This window comes from Chaetomium tenue, assembly GCF_020726465.1.
Source record: "Chaetomium tenue strain MPI-SDFR-AT-0079 chromosome Unknown F5144scaffold_3, whole genome shotgun sequence".
In the NCBI taxonomy this organism is placed as follows: Eukaryota; Fungi; Ascomycota; class Sordariomycetes; order Sordariales; family Chaetomiaceae; genus Chaetomium; species Chaetomium tenue.
This window is the reverse complement of record NW_027117331.1, coordinates 4,634,659-4,654,836: the sequence shown is the minus strand read 5'-3', so window position 1 is coordinate 4,654,836 and position 20,178 is coordinate 4,634,659. Positions and strand designations below refer to the sequence as shown.

Sequence of the window (20,178 nt, the reverse complement as noted above, 5' to 3'; positions counted from 1 at the left end):
CACCACGAGCATCCCGCCGGCGCAGCCATTCCGACCACTGCCGCCGTAGCCCTCTATCTGCCCCCATTTCCAATACCCCGAGCCCTTCGCTGTAGCCAGTTGCTAATCAAGCTCGATACACCTGTCTTTGCTTGTTGCCAGCTCGCTCTTGGTCTTGCCCAGCTCGTTTCCCTTATCTACCAGCTCCTTTATCTTGTCTACCAGCTCCTGGTCTTTACCCTGCAGCTTCCCTTGGTTTTCATCCAGCTGCCTCTCGACTTGCTGGATCGTCCTCTCCTTAGCGGCTGGCTGGTGGCGTTGGCGCCGCTGGTTGTCAACGTGAAATATCATGCCAAGGGCCGAAACAGTAAACTGTCTGGTATTGCTACCATTGTGACTGCTGGTGTTGGTAATTGTGCTGCTGGTACTGGTGCTTTTGGTGTTGGTGCTGGTGCTTTTGGTGTTGGTGCTTTTGGTGTTGGTGCTTTTGATGTTGGTGCTGGTGCTTTTGGTGCTGGTGCTTCTGGTGCTGGTGCTCTTTTTGCTGGTGTTACTATTGTCTTTGCCATTCTTGCAAGTGCGAATGCTAGTGCTGTGTGTTGGTAGCGGATGTGGTGGTTGCGGTATTTTGGTATAATTGCTACTAAATGAGAATGTTGGTGGTTTGCTTTCCAAGCGAGAGAAGGAGGAAGACTTAGGTATTTATATGAACGAGAACTTGTTGTGGCCGTAGCATAGTTTAGTCTACGGGAAGGAGGTAGTGGGCTGCCACTTGTACATCGGAAGGTGCTCCTAACTTGCGATGCTTCTCAATCGTGGAAGCCATATTGGGGGTAGCCGCGAATTCCGGGTTGCCACTTTATTATTTACCCGTCTTGTCTATCCCTCCCCACGGAAACGTCAAGGCGTGCATTGCCATTTTCAACAGTGACTCCTTGGTACGATGATATCGTGAAGATGGTGAGTCCCAGTCCACGCTCTCGACAGCGGTCTGGGCAACCGCGAGCTCTCCTGTCCGGTGGCTTAGTTTGCCTGCCGCTAGCCCAGACTCAACATTTCCGACATTGGAGTCAGTACGGGTGTGACCGCCGTTTCCGTCTTGCACGGTGTCGGTGGGGAATACTCTTCGTACCCCTTCACCGACGTCTCAAGTGGTTTGTTCATGGCCGCCGAAGACGGCTTCGGCGATCAAGCCGGCTGCATTTCTTTCAAAATATTGGCTGTGGAAAAGGGCTTAGCAGTCTAAGTGTCCGTGACTGGTTCGTGCGGCGTCGTGGTTCCGGTCAATATATCAACGTGCGCTATTTCTTCAACCACCGTGCTTAGGTACATTCTCACAGAAAAACACGGCCGTTCTTCCGGCGCATAGTTACCTACAGTGGTCATTGCGTTTCCGCATGGGCGAGTCGAGACGGGCTGTATCATCGAATACTGTGATTTATCTCATTCCCCTCCGTTACCAACCAATACTGAACCAGGAGAACCACAACGTGGCGGCCGTACCCATACAGGTAGCTTCTTTAGGTTGGCCCTAATCCACAGCATTGACGCCGTCAGCGCACAATCCCCTCTCGCTACTGCTCGTCAACTAGTAACCGGCGGTGAGACGGCAACTTGCCGGGGGCCCCGAGGGTCGAATCGAGCTTCTCTGAAGTGCTCGGTAAATCCTAAGGTGACCTTCTCACCCGTTGAGGCTGCTCGGGGACCGCCATCGTGAATTCGGCTGATCCACAGGAACAGCCCGCTCGCGCAGAGCCAAGATCCATAGGGCTTACTGGCATCGCGTTTGAGCCAACCATTCGCTGGAGAAATTACCGATCCTGGCAGTTTAGACGAGTCGATACCCCAGCTGGTTCCAGACCAGCCCGCTATTGTCTCAGTGAGCAATGCCCGCTTTAGGTAACAGGCGTTTAAGCGGACGTCCTTGCTGGGGTCAGTCAGAGCGAGACCCACCCAATGCCTTGTGCAACCTCGCTGTTTGGCTTTGGCGATGTCTCTGCGCTGGCAATGTCAGCATGCATTTGGCCTAGTCGACTAGACGCAGACTCGATCCAGCTTCCCCAGCCCTGTATCGCCAAAACACTCTGTAGGCTCATCGACGATGATCCACAAAGGAGCTTCCTGAAGCGGAGTAATGTTTCCTCAGTCCCGGTGTTAGCCTCCAAAGGGGGACACAGACGGACATCGGCCTGTTCTTCTCTGGCACGAGAAACGGTATAAAGACAACCACCTCTACCCGTCAACTAAGTTTTGGGGCATCACACTCTTCGACACATGATCCACCTCACAATCCAACAGCAACACGAAACCGCCAACACCACCACAATGAAGTGCCAGACCCTCCTCCTTGTCGCCGCGGCCCTCGTGCCCTCCGTCCTGGCCGACAAGCCCAAGCTGAACCAGTACCGCACCATGGACGACTGGTATGCAAGCCCACCGCCCCTCATCCAAGAGTTTCAGCCGTCCCTGCATGCTAACCCAGAAGCTAATAGTAATAACGATGCCAACATCTTGTATCACGCCGCTCCTGTCTCGGGCCGGTGCTACAACCTCGACGACGCCACGGGCGCCTTCTTCTGGAACACGGGCGGCATGCTCAACCCCAGAGGTGAGTCTTGCTTTGCTGCTCCTTTTCCCCACCCTCGCCAAACTACCTATGCATGCAAGAAGCTGACCTTTTTGTGACTGGAAGTCTACACTGGCAAGGACTGCCACGGCACTGAGGACCCTCTTTCCACCCGTGGCCGCTGCTACGCCAAGGGTGTTTACCGCTCTTACAAGTGCTGGTAATGCGCTTTTCCGATGGCTGGCAGGAAACCAGTGTTTTGATGGTTGCTGTGGCAGCGCTTCGAAGTGTTTGGGGATGGGGGAGGTGCTATCATTTTACCGGATAATACTACCAAGTAACTGGCGTGATGAGTTCAGGAGAATTGAAGTCTTCGTTGTAAGCGTGTTTGGTTTCTTGTTGACAACGCAACTTGGGTAGCACGGTCACCCAGCAAATAAGGGTTCGCTATAAAACAAACGGCGTAGATGTAGGAGCGCTTCCCTTCCGAAATTCACTGGCAGTAAATGGCCTTCTTTCTTCTCCCAGTTCTGAGCGACATTCGTTCCAAACAGAAGGCCGACTCCAAGACTGCAAAGAATCAATCACGGGGAATGGTCCGCGCTGTCCGAACCCGCTGCCTCAAGCTTAGCAAGCCTCTCATCTATATCCCGAACCGCCTGCAGGAAAGTCTCGCTGCGCTCCCTAGCCTCGATAGCATGCAGGCGTTCAAGCGGCGGGGTTGTGACGCCCGCGGCACCCTCGGCGCCCGCCACCGCAATACCCAGCACCCTGGCTGCTTCGCCCCCAGGCAACATCATCTCGTGGGAGTTCTTGGCCATGTCGAGTTCGGTCAAGAGCCGGTGTACCCCCAGTATGCCTTCACACCTTGTAGGATCGTCTTTACAGGTGCAAGTAGCATCTTGCCTGCGGCCCGCAACGACGGCACCGAGTGCCTGTGCGGCCTCGAGGTGTCCGACGCTGGTAGTGTACTCTCGGAGCGCGCCCAGGGCGGCCCGGAGGTTGGTCTTCTGTACGGCGCCGCGACAGGCGCCTGTGTTTGCGGCTCCAGCACAACAGCGCTTCTCGTGGCATTGTTTATATTTCCCGGGGTTGATTTCGCTCCACCTGTTCTCCGGTACAGCGTTGGACACCATGTCAGCCGCACGTTTGGCTGAGGTTATATACGCGGCGGCGACGGCCAACCTGGTGCCAGCGGGCGAATTGGCGATAGCGTTGGCAACCGTGGTGACGGCGCTCACAATGGGGACGGCGATGTGATCTTGTGGCAATAGTTTTGCAAATTTTAACAGGAAGTTGATTTTGAGGATAACGGAACAAAAGTCCGCTGTAGATCCTGGTACGTCACGCATGATTGCATCTTCGAAGCGATCAAGGGCGCGAAAGTCCTCTCCCGGGTCCGCTACTTGGTTGGCAATATGATCGGTGATGGCGGCGACTATGATGGCGGCAGTGATTTGTGCTTTGGCAGCCGGTGCTGAAGTCACCGAGTTGACGGTGTAAGTTATGATCCCAACTATCGATCGCGCTGTGTCGGCGGGTAATCCACTAGCGGCAGCAACGGTGGCCATAGCGGCAGAAATATAACCTGCCGCTGCCTTAGAATCAGAAAATAGCTCGGGGCGCTTGTTACTTGGGTCATCCATTGAAGGCTGAGCTAGAGCGTGAGGCGCTTCTTCGATCATGTTGTCGCGTGGGGAGACGTCTTGTTTACGTGGAGGAACATCTTCCATGGTGGCCATGGTGCTAGCAGACGGCTCAGCAGGAATTTGGCAATATGACGGTGGTTGGGTAGCCATCGTGATGTCTGTGTAGGAGCTACAAAGAAAGAAAACATGAAGTAATTAGACAGGAACCTGGCAGTTCAATTTTAACCCACCTCGAGGCAAAATATCTATAATCACCTAGGGCTATCGTATGCCGTCGGTATTACGACATGTGGTAACGCTAAAGTGCCAAAATGAGTGGCGCCATCGGCAGCATTCGACCGTGTAGTGGTATGTATATACCAGACGCCTACCTAGGTAGACAGGGCGACATTCTGGTGAGTCGTGGACGTCAAGTTGTATTATGTACACGTGCTTGTCTTGAATATCAACAGGGGAAAGAACTTGCAACAGCATTTGCCTCGATCCGATTGGATACTGGAAGCGGCTGAACAGGCTTTGAGTAACCAGCCACTCACATGGAACTTGTGGAAGATGGACGTCGGGCAGCAATTCGCGGGGTCATGTGGGCTGTCGAATCACGAGAATATCTGACAACATGAAGGCACTTCCTACGCCCTAGCATCAACAACATTTTGGAAACCTTGGAGGCACCCCTTAGCGATTCTTTACGGACACTCGGCCATGGATCCTCTAAGCGCTCTTTCCATCGCGGCCGCCGTAGTTCAGTTTGTCGACTTCGGCTACCGGCTTGTAAAAAGTGCCCATCAACTATACACGTCCCCAGGTGGCCAGAAGTTGGAAGACATCGAGCTCTCCATCGTGTCCCGCGACCTCTCGAATCTCGCCGATGCCGTTCAAGCGAAACTCGACGATAATGCAGGGCCACAAGGAGACGTTCTCCGCCTGTGCTGCGAATGCGCGTCAACCAACACCGAGCTTCAGGAAATTCTGGCCAAGCTCAAGGCTCGGGGAGACACCAAGCTCGCCCTTGCTGCGGATATCTGCCGAGTTACACTCAGACAGGTGGCAACCGCTGGTGACATCGAGAAGCTGGCAGGCCGCCTGAGTGGGATCCGCCAACAGATGAACGTCGCTCTCCTATATCTCTTGCTGTCAGTTGTTCCTCCTGTGCAAAGACTTCTGTACGATACAAGAAACTTACTCTTCCTGTCGTAAACAATTAGGGACGAAGCCGGAAAAAGCGGAGTCGAGTTACGCCAGTTTGCGAAGCAGCAAGCGGATATGATTGCCACCTTGGATCGGGTTGACAGCACGACCAAACAATTCAGCACGGATATCGCGGGTCTGATCGATAAATTGCCTGTGGACAATCGATCTGAGGTTGATGAGATGGTGCGCTACGTGCTCAGCGACAAGTGGGATGCAAGCGAATATGCAAAACGAACCCAGGTTGACAGCAACAAAGACGGCGACAAGGTCGACAAAGTGTGTCAGAGTTTATACTTCGAGTCCGTCGGCCATCGGGAGATAAGCATTTCCAAGCGGCACGCGAACACCTTCGCGTTGATATTCCACGAGCCACGGACCTCCGAAGATGGCCACCCCCTCTGGTCGAGTTTCCCACAATGGCTGCAGGAGGATTCCCAGGATATTTACTGGATCACCGGTAAACCAGGTGCCGGGAAGTCCACGTTGGTCAAATTCTTCGCTTATGACCGAAGGTTTGCGCAGTTACTGCGGAATTGGGCCGACGGGTCCCAACTACTCGTTGCTCGCTTCTTCTCCTGGACGTCGGGAGCGAACAAACTTCAGAAGTCCCACGAGGGCCTTTTCAGAACCCTCCTCCTAGAGGTGATTCGGCAACGAGAGCAGCTGGCCATCGACATCTTCCCTGCTAGGTGGTTTCTTCTCCAGTCTTTCGATGGAAACGTGAAGTTGCCAGCTCCGACCGTGGACGAGCTGGTGGTTGGTTTCCAGAACCTTCTGCGCGCAACCGGGGACAATCTCAAGTTGGCTGTTGTTATTGACGGTCTTGATGAGTTTGACGAGGACCATCGACAAGTGGTTCAAATACTCGGTGAGGCCAACGCAGCGGCCGCTGTTAAGGTCTGCGCAAGTAGTCGGCCATGGAACGTCTTCAGGGATGCGTACGGCAAGAATCCCATGTTGCGGCTTGAGAACCTTACCAGAGAAGACATCAAGTCTTTTGTCCAGGGACAGCTTGAGCTCAGCCCGGGCTATCACGAGTTTGCCGCCACCAACCCACAGATCGCGCGCAACATCATAACCGACATTGTCAACAAATCACAAGGCGTCTTTCTCTGGGTGTCCGTCATTTCGGGGATTTTAGAAGTAGACTTCCGTGAAGGGGCCAGCATCACGAGTTTGCAAGCGGTCCTCGATAAACTTCCCAGCGAGGTTGCCGACTTGTTCCGTTACATCTGGCACCGAACTGGCAAGCGGTTCCGCGCCGAGGCATCACAGCTTTTTCAGGTCAAGAACTTTTGCCAGGAGCTTGGAATCTCTTTGCCTGCCCTAGACCTCTGGTTCGGTGACAAGGACATCCCCGTCGACCTCGGCGCTGCCGAAGTCACAAGCGAATACCTAACCGGCGCCATCAATTCTCTGGAACGGAAATTGACGAGCCGCACCGGAGGGTTATTAGAGCTGGTGTCCATTCCAGGCCCCAACACCGGGTCGATTGAGGATAGCCTTGTGGATTTTATGCACCGGACGGCTCTGGATTGGGTCCGCGAGAATTGGGCAAGCATAACCGCGGCAACCGACCCTGGCTTCGACCCTCGACTCTCAATTGTCAAGGGCGCGATTCTCAACATTGTTCTCACTCCCGTGCCAATTGGTTCGGACGTCCCCGGGTCAGACCGATTCTCACATGTGTTGCGAGTTGCCTCTCTCTTCCCAGATGATCACCCAGATAAAAAGACCATTGTGACTACTCTCGACCGTCTCGATATCCACGTATCCAGAATCTCAGAAATACCACGCCGATGGTGGGAAACACAGTTGAGGTACGGCCGTCCGAGCCACCTGGCGGATAAGCGACTACCGCATAGATATCTAGAGACTCCTGTTGGCTGCATGGCCCAAGTCGCCGCCCTAGTCCCTATCCCTATATATCTAAACCACAAGCTTCAAGCGGATCCCAGCCTACTTTCAACCCAACGCCGCTACGGAGAAATCCTGAAAATCGCCATCTTCGGTGAAATTTTGTTTAATCACCGTACAGGAGCGCGACTAGAGCTCTTGAAATTCTTCGCTCAAGAGCAGTATCGGTCATGGCTCGACCAGATTCAAATCAGCGATAGGACGATACATGAAGGAATAAAGTATGTTATCTCTAACGATACATTAAATCGTGGCGACAATTATTGGACACAGGTACTTTACGTACTGGAACCCCGTACTGTTTCAGACGGCGGGGATGTAGATGCTCAACGCGGCGGGGGCAGTTCACAAGATCCAAAGCCGGGGTCGAAATGGAGGGGAAGGTTTCAGGTTTCTTTCCGAAGAATATTTACCAACAAATCAAACTGGCGGACTTAATTCTCGTCACACTTCACATTCCGATAGTAGTACATAATGATTCAGTGCCTCCATCAAGAGCATACAAGGCCTTTACAACGTGGTATCGGCGCGCGCGGGGACAAGCAAGAGAGCGGCAGCGGGCCACTTCCTCCCGCGCAGGCAACGAACAGAACACATCCGTTGGGGGCCAGAAGCACAGAAGTTAGTCCGCTCCTTTTGGCCGAAAAAGGCCGAACCCGAACGGGGATTGAGATATCAAGAGAAGAGGAAGAAGTTTTCTCTTCTTTTTAAAAAGAAAAAAGAAAAAAAAGAAAAGAGATAACGAAAGCTACCTACCTAAACAAGATAGACTAAAGAGAACAAAACCTAGTCCAATAGAATATAGACTTTGGTCTTTCGGATAGCTTTCTTTTTCGTTCCTAGCTATAGTCCAAGCTTTCGACGGTACCTCCGCTTCGAGTTTAGGTTTTCTTTTGGCCAGAGAGTGGTCCACAGGTGTTATTTGTTTACTACCCCTGAAAGTTGGATTACCCCGGAACTCCCTCGAGCTCACAAAAACACCTAACTATCTCCTCACCGGTCGGTCCCCTTCCTCTCTTTCCACCTTCTCTCCGTCCCCTCATTTTTCCATCCCCCACCTCACCACCATTAGCAGGGTAAGCCAGAGCTAGAGTCATGTCTGTGAGGGGGAGGGTGCAATAATAGTCCCTTCCCTCCCGAGCATCGGTGTGCGTATGTGTGTACCTTGGTCGGGAGGGTGTGCCCTGCGGATGGAGGGTTGTGTGAGTTTGGTGGATCTGGTTGTTGTTGTCGTAGTTGTTGTCGTGGTCATAGTTGAACTGACCACCGCTGTCACTTTGGCGGCCATCGTATCGCCCTCTTCACGGACTTTCCGTCTTCGGTCAGACTAAATACTATCATGCCATGCATGAATTCGAGATCAGAAAGTTCCCGCTCGTTGATGATCTTGGTGAGGTAGTCAACAATGCTATGCCCTTGGTTATTTTTCCGGCGGCCATCGACGCCTCTACTTAGAGGCTTCACCCAATGGCCGATCTCTCGGCACACATCATCTTTATTCTCGTCCATTTCTCTCGCGGCTCTCAACAACGGTGTGTCGCCGTTGCTGTCTAGCTGAGTAGGGTCGGCGCCGGCGACGAGGAGGGCGCGAACTATCGTGTCCCTATCACACCAAACCGACTCGGAACATTCTTCCTCCAGGGATGGATTCCAGGGGAGCGTCACGGCCCAGTGCAGATATCGCTGCTCAATGGCAGGAGGATTGCCGCGGATTGGTTGTTTTTGCAACATGCGTTTGATAGGGTACGTGTCGGGCCACATGAGAGCTTGCTTCAAGGGCGTCGTGTCTTCGCCGCATGGCAAGCTAGGGGCGACGCGGATGTGTATATCGGCACCGGCTTCGACAAGTTCCCATGCGAACTCGCCACCATGCATCCGGCGCGATGAGGTCACCAGCGAGAGAAGCGTGTGGCCCTCTGGGTCGAGGGAGTTAATATCAGTCCCTGGGACGCCGCGTAGAAGGGCCCGGGCCATGTCCCAACGAGCGGCTTTAATGGCCGCACGCAGAATCGTCAACTTGGCTTCGCCGTCGAAGGTATCCGCCGCGAGACCCCGGTAGCAGAGGATCTCGGCGACCTCCAACGCGGGGTCCTTTCTGTGCCGCTTATGCAAGCGAGAGCAGATGAAAGAGACGTCTGACGACAGGCGGCCCGAACGATCCATATTAACGAGGGCGTCGATCAGTCGCAGCGTTGCAGTGCTAAATCGGTGCGAGTCGCTAAGAAAGGCCTCCCAGCTGGGATCGGTGGTTTCATCTTCGATGTCATCTTCGAGTTGCACGGCGTCGAAAAGGGTACCAACGTCTTCTATGGGAAAGGTTTTAACAAGGTCGATGCGGCCTTGTGCTGCTATGCACTGCACGGCAGCCAGACGTCTATTTCGGACAGCGACATGCAAGGCCGGAACACCTTTTTTGTTGCGCAAGCAAGGGTCAGCGCCTCGAGCGAGCAACAGCCGAAGAATTCCCATGTCGGAGGGCGATTCGATCCTAAATCTATCGTCCTCGTCAAGGGTGTCGAAGAGGAGGTGCAAAACAGTGTTACCATCTTCGTCCCCGTCAACCAAGCTCACGCCAGCGTCGATTAGCAGCTTGGTGATAGCCCACGCGTCGGAATGGGCTATGCGAAGGGAGCCCAGATATGCCGGGGCGTAGGACAGAAAGCCGAGGCTCATTTCGGAAGGAGAGTCGATGGCCGGCGGCTCCACGGATACCATCAGCTCGTTCCTCCCTTTTAAATTGCGTATTCCGACACCCGCGCCGGCAGCGAGTAGGGCTTCCACGGCGGTGACGTTGGTATGCCTAACGGCCACGGCGAGGGCGGTTTCCACACCAAAACCGATGAACCCCATCTTCGCGTCTGGCGAGACGCCAGCGGCAACAAGTCTCGCGATGGCTGCTCCTCGAAACGCCCTTTGCCCCAAAGCTCGACTCCAAATGGCTTCGCCTGTCGGATAGAACTCGTTATCCAGACTAAAGTCCATACAGCAAAGGTGCAGGGGGGGGATGTTCATGTTGAAGATGAAACGGTTGCCGAGCTGAACGCCCATGGTGACGTCGGCGCCGAGATCAATTAATTTCAGTGCGTCCTCGAATCGGCCGAGCCGACAAGCTTCGGCAAGGGGAGTCGCATCGAGCCGAACACTGTCCCGGACGTCGCCGTGGCGGCGATTACAAACTACGCGGACGCGGGAGTTGATGTTTGCCCCCCGTGCCATCAGGATAGGAATGGTGGAGTCCCAGCGGGCATTGATATAGGCGTGGTAGAACGGAGTCATGCCAAGCTCATCTGGGACGTCGACGTCGATTTCTGGGTGAGTGTCCAAAATATAGCGGACCAAGTCGACATGGCCTGCGGCTGCCGCCTGATGAAGAGCTCCGTAGCTGGCGGGTCCATTGGGGGGATTTCTCACAACTGTTGCACCCGCCAGAAGAAGACTCTTGGCAATTTCAATGTGGGAAGAACAGATGGCGGCGTGGAGGGGCAGCCAATCGACCGGCTTAAGGAGGTGACCAGAAGTTGGCTGGTCCAACATGGTCTGCCAAAGGCCACGAGGCGGGCGACAAGGGCAGAACCAGCGGGAGGAGCTGTTGACTGAGGCGCCGTTGGCCAGCAAGAGATTGACAAAGTCGGTGTGCCCCTCTCTAGCAGCAAGATGAAGGGCGGTGTATTCGCGAAAGAGGTGCTCGGCCCCCTCGTAGAGTTCGGGAGGGGGTTCCTGGGGGGGTTGGGCCAAATCGACGGTGGAGCTATCCGGACTGCGGTTGCCAGCGAGCCCGGCAGACGGACAGACCTCAGCAGGATAACGGACATCGAAATCGGCCAGGCCGGACGTCATATCTTTGGCCCAGACCTCTTCTTCGTCGTCTAGCTCCCCGAGCCGGTCATCGGAGAGGGGCGGCCAATACTTGGGGTCCCCGGCGGCCCAGTCCAAGGTGGCTTGACGGGCATCGTTGGCAAAACGCCAAAATGAGCCCGTCATCTGGCATCGTAACTTGCGGTCTGGCGATGCACCGGCGGCTAGGGCCTTGTGCAGGGTAGCTGCAATTCCGAATTTAGCAGACCATGCTAGAGGTGTTGCAAAACGGTACCCGATGCCTCTGGCGTACAGAATCGGCTCAACCACGCTCAAAAGGCGACGATTCACGCGGCTAAGCTGGTATAGATCTTCCATGTGCTCTGCGTGGTCGCTGTAGCAGTTGTGGTCGTCGTCATCTCCAAGCCCACAGCAGTGATCGGGCGGGTACAAGTAATTACAGACTAAGCAGAGCAGCTCATTGGGTAATGAAGGAAGTGTAGTCATCTCCATGACCGGTTGTCGCCACGAATGATGAGTAGGTTAAGGTAGGTGGTTCGGGTTTTAACCGACGTTGCGTTGTGCCTTAGTTGTGAACCTGCTGCATGTGATTGTGGTGTGGTCAAGTGCAAGTGGTGTGGATTGCAGAACGTTGAGCTGGAAATTCACCAAAGCGGCGATCAGTCAGGGCTTCAGGCCGCTTTGATTGGCTACACAGAATGAAACCCCCCTGCAAACGCGTCGTCCAACTTCGCGTTTTCTTGGGAAGTGCCAAGCCAGAACAGCTGCCCGAGGAAGCGGCGCTCGCCATCCCCATCGGCGTGGGCACAGGGCGTGGTCGTGGGGTGCAAAATATCGGACAATATCTGTTTTTGATAACCCAATCGTTGACTTAACACTGTACCGTAGAGTTACATTATACCTGCGCCGACTTTTCCTAGGACCACAGCTCCTTGACCCATGCTTATGCACAGAAAAAGACTGCGGGACCAACTCCAGTCTCATATCATGATACCAGTGTACCACCAACACTCTCCCAATGTGAGCCTCAAACCTAGGTACCTACCTAGGTAGGTAAGCTTTTTCCAGTCCACACAACTTCAACCAACCTTGAACCCCCCGAAAAGCCTCACCGCCCAAATTCACCTCAGAAATACGGCAGCAGACTCGGCAACACCTTGGAATATCCTGCACCGCTGGGTGGTTCCCTAGGACCATCGAACCAGGTCAGCAAGCACACGGGAAGTACGGGGATAAGAGAATTTGGGCTATTAGAGCACTCCCCGAAGTACGTTGGGTATAATAGCGGAGAGGGAGGAAAGAAAAAAAGAAAAAAGAAGAAAGGAAAGAAGAAAGGAAGAAAAGAAAAAGAAGAAAAGAAAAAGAAGAAAAAGAAAGAATATTAATCTAAAGGAAAAGGGAAAGAAAACGGAAAGAAAACTCACATCGAATACATATACGTCCCCCACCACGGCCCCCCGCCCCACCACAGCCACCCCATCCACACATCCGCATTCTCCGCCATGTGCGCGAGCATGCCCGTCAACGCCGCGATGCACTGGGCGTTGGCCCCGCCCGCCGTCTCGCCCAGGATGCCGCGCTTGCCGCTGGCCTTGAGCCACGCCGTCGCCTCGCGCAGCCGCTCCTGCCCGACCGTCCCGGACACGCACGCCTCCGACGTGCCGGATCCGTCGCTGTCCAGGTACTGGTGCATCTCATACACGAGCTTGTCGGAGCCCGCGGGGTCGGAGAGGTTGAGGAGCGACGCGCCGTTGCCGGAGGAGACCTGGAGAATGGGGGGGTTAGATAGTGAATTGTGATAATGTTGGGGATGGAAACGGGAACCCACCCATGTCCATGCCCCTGTCCACGAGTTGCCTTCGACGAAGATTAGCTGCGACGTGGCCCCCGCGTCCCGGATGCCGTCGATGGCGGCCTGGTTGAGGTTGAAGACTAGCTTGTCGTCCATGTCGTGGTATTCGTTGTTGGTATCGAATATGACCTTGTCGTTGCTGGAAAATATCTTGGCCGTCGTCGTCCACCACGCCTTGAATCCATCAACGTCGGTGATAATTTGCTCGTAGTACCGGCCTATGGGGGATGGTCAGTATGGGCTGTCCGTTGTGGAAGTTGGACGCGTCGGAAGAGGAGGTAGATCAGGTGAGTACCGAAGTTGTGCGGGTCAATTACAGCGTAGGCCCCCTTGCCGGTAACGTATGAGACGATCTGGACGCGTGGTCAGTCATTTTCACTTCTCCAGTTGACCACCGCTTCCATACATCGGTGAGCCCCTGCGAATATGTGGCGTTGACGGTGCCCGTCATCTTCGTAGGGATGAGGCGTTCCCTGTTATTTTTGTCAACCACTCCCTTCCATACCTTGTTCCATTTTCTGCCGAGGGACAGAGAATCCTACATCATGATCGGAATGCGGAATGTATTCATGCCCTTGCCGATGAGTGTCTATTGGTCATGTCAGTTGCCCCAACCTAGCCTCATATTTCGCCCCCAAGAGCAACACAGCAACAGGACAAAGCTCACATCGATGCTCGACTTAGCGGGCCAGGTGTAGTGCTTGCCGAGCTGCCCCGGTAGCGTATCCTTGCCGAACTCGGCGCCAGATTGGTTGACGCCGACAAACTTAAACTTGCCGGCGCGCTTCTCCTTGGTTGTCGGAGTTGGCGCATCAGGCGCCGGTGCCGCCAGCGCCGAACTGGCGGCCACCGCGCCGAGAAGGACGTTGAGCAACTTCATGTGGACGGTAGACTCTTCAACAAGCTATTGCTGTGGTGTCAAAGGCGAATTCTTCTGCCTTGCGCCATACGTTCTTATGTATGCACACGACATCGCCATTGTATTGCGGGCATCAGGTACAACTCGGAAACGCTTGCTCCGCCCTCGAGGCCTGGTCAACGCAGATCTTTATTAACTCGCTCGCCGCAAAGCCGCTGGGAAACCGTAGGCGCGGGCTGTTGGCTGGCGGGTCTTGTAGCATCATCACCGGTAATAACTGCCCCCGGCGTGTTTGTTACATTTAGCGATCCCCAGGTCGTTGCCGGCGCGAATTCCATACAACCGGGACCTACAAAAGCCGGCACATGCGGGGTGACCTTTACATGGCTCCCTAAAAGGGGTTGCTTCCTCCGCCCTCTCGAAATCAACCGGACGCCCGCGGCGGGAGCCATGCCACGATATGGAAGGCACAGGGAAACCAATACGCCTCCGCTCAAGCCAACTGATTAACAGTTTGTGAGGGGACACCGGTGCGTAAAACACCTTTAGCGACACCAGCCTGCGTTACAGGACAGATGTTGAATAGTAGGGCCGAGGACAATAAGCTGCGAATTACTAGTTAAACGAGAAAAGAAAACAATGAACGGTGGGGAAACGAAAGAAAACAATAGTATACCGTATACGCAGGTCTGGCATATGCTAGACAACATCAGGACACGGACTTCATGGTGAGCAAGGTGTTTGTGGGGAAAGAGCCTCTAAAATACTGTGCAAGAAGGCGCCAAGAGGTGCAGGAACTCAGGGTGAGCTTCGAATCCCATAATTACTATTCGCCAGCGCCACGGTGATCCGTTCGTCACGCCCAAGTTCGGCCTGAGACCATGCGGTGGACTATTTTGCCTTGATCTTGTAGAGTTCCACGCTGCCCCAGGTCGTAATCAAGAGCCACCCAAGCGTTAGAGCTACGCCGCCAAAGACAAACGTGGGGAAGCCCTATCTCCCAATGAATGTCGAGGCGATAACCTTTGTGATAATGGTGGCGCCGATTGTGCGCCCGCCCTCCTTGATTACCCCCCACAGTTTGGTGAGTCTGAACATGACAAATGACATACCGGTTTCGTTATTTCCGTTTCGTGGAGCAGCGGGAACTAGCCTATCGGAAGCAGAGATGGTGTCTATTCCTTGGCCAGTCGTCTCAAAGAGTGTGGTAGATAGTAATGTTGTAGATGGAGATGAAGGCGATGTAGTGTGGACGATATGGAAGGCGGCCGAAGAGACTGATCATCCGTTCATCTCATTCTCCCTGTCCATCTCATTCCCCCTGTCCATCTCATTCCCCCTGTCCATCTCATCCTCCTCGTCCATCTTATCCCCCCCTGGGATGAGAATCGCCGAATAACCAAGGCGCCACCATCGTCGGGCTTGGATATTAGGGGAGCATTGCCTGCCTACCTGGTATTGAGCCGGGGTACTCCTACTTAGATTTCCAGTAGAGGATACCATTGAGGCGAAGAGAAGAGTGGAATCGCTCCAGCATTCGCTCTCGAAATAAATAACTCCACTCTTCATCATAAGCCAGAGGATCCCGAGCCAGAGGATTCCGCAAAAACAAGCTCAGAATCCTCAGGGTCGGAATCCGATGGCGGAATCCTCTGGCTCGGGATCCTCTGGCTTAGGATCCTCCGGCTCGGGGCAGAGCAAGCGGACGGTCTTGCGCGCCGCTGTCCTCGGGGGCTCGGGCTCTTAGGCACCGCAAAGACATTACTTGCCGCATATATTATTGATGCCGAGAATTGTATAACAAAGAAAAAACTGAAAAGTGAAAGATGAAGCCGATATGGTGAGGATTATAACTCGGCATCAGAGCTGGCTGTTCAAGGGAATGGATCATTCAACCTGCCCCCTGCATCTTTCACCATCTCGGACTGGAGACATGAAGTTGAACCCGATGTATGATCTATGGGGATGAGGTTCTGCGGTACTACCCCAGAGTCCCTTGCCAACGAAGAGAATGGGAGGATGGGGATGTGTCGGACAGTCTAACACTGAGATAGAAGCGGCAAGATGGATCATGGAAGGAAACAAGACGCCGATAGAATGATTAGACCCATGTATACATGTATACAATACGATTCTAGTGTACACCAGCCCGTTACATACAGCTCTCCGTCTATTTGTGTATACAGGAACTGGAAATGCAACCGTCATGACCCCCGGTCTATACCCAATTGGGGGCCCGACATATCGTTAGACATCAAATTCCGTAAACGCCAAAGACACCCAACCAAATACGCCCTGGGTGTTCCATATCCAACAACAGGGACCTCCAGCCATCAAGCGGGCGCCGGTGTAGTGTATGATGCAACTGTGTGACCTCCAACAACTCCCCAACCCAACTCCCTGCCCTGACCTCGTTACGCCCACTCGGCCCCATCCTGCGAGCGGGCGACATGATGCTTCACCCATTCGCACACAACCCAGCTTCACCTATTGACGACAGACACCTGGGAAAAACAGGGAGGAGGGTATGTGGGGGAGGGACACCCAGTCCCCAACCTCAAGTCTTGACGTTGGGCCACTTGACATCATCCGAGCAGGGAGGCTGTTCAGCAACCCACGCCTTGATCTTGTCCATGTCCCAGCCGCTCATGGTGCGGTCCTTGTCGTCGTCGGCGGGCTTGACGGGCTTGCCCATGATGAAGGCGTTGCTGATGCTGCAGGCGCCGTCGACGTACTTGTAGCGGAAGCAGTCGCCCGCGCCGAGGCTCTTGCACGCGGCGCCGCAGTCCTCGAAGGACTTGTGCGCGTTCTTTTCTTGCTCGTTGTACTCCTCGGCCTTCTTGGTGCGCTTCAGCTGCCAGTCGGACCACTTGCGCTCCGGGTCGAGGTAGAAGCGGTTGTCGGCCAGGTTGTCCCAGTCGGCGCGCGTCTCGTTGAGGTGCGGGGCGAGGAACTCGTCGTAGATGTCGCGGAGGAGGAGGGGGCGTTTGGTTTGCTTGCGTGTTTGCTTGCGTTCGAAGTGCCAGAAGCTGTTGATCTCCTCGGAGTTCATGTGGTGCATCGTCACGACCGGGTGGCACCAGTGGGAGGGGCCGAAGGGGAGCGTCGCGGGTTTCTCGCCGTTGATCGTGGGCCACTGTGAGGGGAGGGTTAGCATGTATTCCTTGGGGGGGAAGAGTGTGTAGGGGGTCCGGAGCCCCTCTCTTGGTTGTGCAAGCGTCCTGTTTCCTGCGCGAGAACGGATAAAAGAGACTTACCATCTGCTGGACCCCCACGTCGGTCTTGTCCTTCAGGGCGCGCGCAAAGATGTAATCACCGCAGCACTCCTTCTGCGCCTGCAGATCGTACTCGTTGGCGACCCCAGGGTTGGCGCCCACAAAGTCCTTCATGGCGGCCTGGCTGACCAGGTAGCCCGACCCGCCGTGGCCGAAGCTGAAGTTGTGGATCAGGGTGACGCTGCCGAGGTACAGCTTCTTCCTCGCGTCCAGCTTCTTGATCCACTGCATCAGGTTCGGCCACAGCACGTAGGTGTCGGCATCGACGAAGATGTACCAGTCGTAGTCAGGGCGCATCTTGTAGGCCTTCTCGGCGATGTGCACGTTCTTGTACTTGTCCAGGTTCCACCCCTCCTTGGCCGGGTCGCCCAGCTTGTTGCAGACCTCCTGGTCGACGAGGCACCACTTCTGGCGCCGGTACAGGTCGAAGTCCGAGTTGCCTTCTTGCGCCTCGGGCAGCACCTTGTCGAGGCTGTCGTGGATCCGCTGCCCGCCGATGTTCTGCTCCATGTCGCCGAAGATGAGGAAGTCGGGCAGGCACCGGAGCATTGTCATCAGCTGTGTGGGGATGCGGGCGTAGGACTCGGACGCGCCCGTCTTCATGACCAGCAGCACCTTGCTGGTGTCCGGGAAGCCCTCGCATCCCGGGTCGGACGGCGGCGGCGGAGGCGGAGGATGGGGGGTATCGTGGGGGTTCCCCTGAGGGGCATGTTGGCTCTTGTGCGGGTCGTGGTGGTCATGGTCGGGGCGGTAGTAGGGCTCGTCCAGGCCGGACCAGCCGCCTATCCTCGAGGTGTAGAGAAGGATGAGTAGGCTGATGGCGGCGATGGAGAGGAGGAGGGAGGATTTCCGAGTGATCATTTTGTTAAAGGGCGTCCACACGCGGTCTGGGCCATGGAGGGACTTGGACAAAATCATGGGGTCGCAGCGGGTCCAACAGCATGCACCAGCATTTCCCCCGAAAATATGTTGAAACAAGACCACCCGTGAAATGCGACGAAGGAGAAGATGCCGCCGGAAAATGGAGGCACAAGAAAAAGTCGAGAGGGTCAGAATTGGGCGTGTGTCAGCAAACAGCTTTCACAGCAAGGCCCGAGGAAATGAAGGACAGAAATACGAGATCCAGGCCACGCCATTCTCAACTCAGCTTCCCGGCCATCCCTCCTTTTCTTGAACAGCCCCCCCAAAAAGAGTGAGCATGGGGGAGGACATTGATTGGATGATTCCGGAACTTTGCTGGAGAGACGCAGGTGCCGCACTTCGGATGGCTGCAGTGCTGCCTCCACTGCCACATGCCTTCTGCAGGGTTCGACCTTCGTCTGGTTTGTCCAGTTCCTTTTGCGGCGGCGATTGTCCCCTCAGACCCGGGATAAGCGTTCTTGTGTGGAGCAGGATTGACACGGTGCCTTGGCTGAGTTGGGATTCCCGTCCCACAGGGCTGCTGAAAATCTTGAGTCCTGCGTTTCAGCGCGCCACATTTAGAGGTCTGGAAAGCTGATCGTTCCATTGGGGATCCGAGCCCTTGAACATGACGAAATTTTGTCAGAGACTTGTCGCTGTCTGTCGCTCTGTCAAGGAGTCAAGTCAACTGTTGTTGAAGACATTCCCCCCTAAAGCAGCCAAGACGCCCAGGTGGATTTCCAATGGCCCCCCTTTTCGCGTTCGTCGGACCCTCAGCCCGACAGAAATCTTGCAGCTTCTGAGCCTTTGCCGCTTCTGGACTCCAAGACGGCGATAAACTTTTTCCTCGCGCCAGCCGCAGCAAAGTGCGTGCACTGTGTCCGGAAGAGGCGATCAACCCCTGAAATCGTCAGAAAAAAGCATTCGTCCAAAAAGCTTGCTGACTGAGGTTCCTGATCGTGCTGATCCTGAGCGGCGAAAACCCCGTCGGCATGTCGGGGACCCCATTTTTGCGAACGACAGGGCATCCAAGCACCAAGAAAAGGCTGTTCCCGACGACGGCACCTCATCAATCTTCCCGTCCCATCCATCGTGTCCCGCCTCGAGATTGTAACTTTAGGCCCAGGCTTGGCCGCTAGTTATTTATTTTTAGCCCCTCCCGCAATGGGTTTGCTTTTAAGTTTCCGGCGTCGCCCAGAGTCTCCAGCTTTGCTGCAACCTCACACCATGACAGATCGGCCACGGAACCCAACATGCGGAGTGCATATCTTCCCGAGTGTTATCAGATAACTAACAACAACGGGTCTTGCACTTCCCTGGATCATTTTTCCTTCATCAGAAACATCTTATTCCCTGGCTCGCGCCTGAACTCGGAATACGGAAGTGGCGGCGAGGACAAAGCGTGCCGATCAGCGAAATAGGGCGGCGGATATCCGGTGATGCAGGCGGCTTGGTTACTGGGATGACGTCGGTCATGGTGTCCGGGCCGAAGTGGCTGGCGGAAGCAAGCAGTGCGGAATGTGAGCCCAACACTGGTTTCGGCGGGAGAAAGAACGGAAGCAGATGGTGGATGGTCCATGGCTAGGGAGTCGGTGTCCGTTCCTCCGGCAGCGAGACAAAGAGCCCACGTTTTCCGTTGCGTCGTGTGGCGGAGAGATCGGGGGGATTGAGGTCCGATGCCCCCGGAATGAGGCCGGGTGATGCCCGTCAGAAGACGGGATGATGTCTGAGATGTGCCCGACGATCAAGTTTCGAAACGGCCCAAAGGCGGACAAAAACAGACAAAACAGCCATTGACTATGGTGATGTGGTGATTCTGCAGTAGATCATATCTGGCGCTCTGAAGGCTGTCAACGGACGGCTGGGGGTAGGTGAGGAGGGCGGGAAGAAGAGTGGGTAGGTAGGTTCACCTCGTACTATTCACGCCTTTGATGTCCACACATCCGGCGCGAGATGGGCGCAATATCGGGTTTTTGAGCCCGGGAAGAACGGTAAGAGAGGTCATGAGACGCCCATGTCACGATACAGAGACAACGACTAGAGAACGGAGAGCGCCGTCAAGGGACCCCATCAGCTCAGCTCAAAGCCCGGCCAGGAGTGTCAGTTCAATTCCTGCCTAGCCGTGGCACTCGGGTGGCAGGCAGTAGATAACCACCACGAAGAAGCCCCGGGCG

The 20,178-nt window shown here is 54.9% G+C and overlaps 6 protein-coding genes across 6 annotated transcripts; 2 read left to right on the top strand and 4 right to left on the bottom strand.

Annotated features, from left to right (window-relative positions):
* Window positions 1-2,304: 2,304 nt before the first annotated feature.
* F5144DRAFT_547272 (uncharacterized protein) lies at window positions 2,305-2,769 on the top strand (the record flags this gene model as incomplete). Its single annotated transcript, XM_066787465.1, has 3 exons — window positions 2,305-2,402; window positions 2,472-2,587; window positions 2,672-2,769. 3 exons carry the CDS (start codon window positions 2,305-2,307, stop codon window positions 2,767-2,769), a joined length of 312 nt encoding a protein of 103 aa, XP_066645567.1.
* Window positions 2,770-3,129: 360 nt separating this feature from the next.
* Window positions 3,130-4,344, bottom strand: F5144DRAFT_601950 (uncharacterized protein; the record flags this gene model as incomplete). The annotated part of the gene is made up of 1 exon (XM_066791178.1): window positions 3,130-4,344. The coding sequence occupies one exon, from the start codon at window positions 4,342-4,344 to the stop codon at window positions 3,130-3,132; it is 1,215 nt and encodes a 404-aa protein (XP_066645566.1).
* Window positions 4,345-4,760: 416 nt separating this feature from the next.
* F5144DRAFT_570116 (uncharacterized protein) lies at window positions 4,761-8,110 on the top strand. Its single transcript, XM_066788745.1, has 2 exons — window positions 4,761-5,327; window positions 5,400-8,110. Exons 1-2 carry the CDS (start codon window positions 4,897-4,899, stop codon window positions 7,738-7,740), a joined length of 2,772 nt encoding a protein of 923 aa, XP_066645565.1. The 5' UTR covers window positions 4,761-4,896; the 3' UTR covers window positions 7,741-8,110.
* Window positions 8,111-11,724, bottom strand: F5144DRAFT_570114 (ankyrin repeat-containing domain protein). The gene has a single exon (XM_066788744.1). It carries the CDS (start codon window positions 11,608-11,610, stop codon window positions 8,575-8,577), a length of 3,036 nt encoding a protein of 1,011 aa, XP_066645564.1. The 5' UTR covers window positions 11,611-11,724; the 3' UTR covers window positions 8,111-8,574.
* An 814-nt stretch (window positions 11,725-12,538) lies between these two features.
* On the bottom strand, window positions 12,539-13,850 carry F5144DRAFT_547268 (glycoside hydrolase family 5 protein; the record flags this gene model as incomplete). Its single annotated transcript, XM_066787464.1, has 6 exons — window positions 12,539-12,883; window positions 12,947-13,188; window positions 13,266-13,323; window positions 13,377-13,443; window positions 13,513-13,559; window positions 13,638-13,850. The coding sequence occupies 6 exons, from the start codon at window positions 13,848-13,850 to the stop codon at window positions 12,539-12,541; spliced, it is 972 nt and encodes a 323-aa protein (XP_066645563.1).
* Window positions 13,851-16,386: 2,536 nt separating this feature from the next.
* Window positions 16,387-17,965, bottom strand: F5144DRAFT_592195 (uncharacterized protein; the record flags this gene model as incomplete). The annotated part of the gene is made up of 2 exons (XM_066790344.1): window positions 16,387-16,965; window positions 17,087-17,965. 2 exons carry the CDS (start codon window positions 17,963-17,965, stop codon window positions 16,387-16,389), a joined length of 1,458 nt encoding a protein of 485 aa, XP_066645562.1.
* Between the last annotated feature and the right edge of the window lie 2,213 nt (window positions 17,966-20,178).

Coding starts and splice junctions, on each gene's coding strand:
- F5144DRAFT_570116 (XM_066788745.1), top strand. CDS start 4,897: ATGGATCCTCTAAGCGCTCTTTCCATCGCGGCCGCCGTAGTTCAGTTT. Junction 5,328..5,399: donor GCTCTCCTATATCTCTTGCT/GTCAGTTGTTCC, acceptor GTAAACAATTAG/GGACGAAGCCGGAAAAAGCG.
- F5144DRAFT_570114 (XM_066788744.1), bottom strand. CDS start 11,610: ATGGAGATGACTACACTTCCTTCATTACCCAATGAGCTGCTCTGCTTA.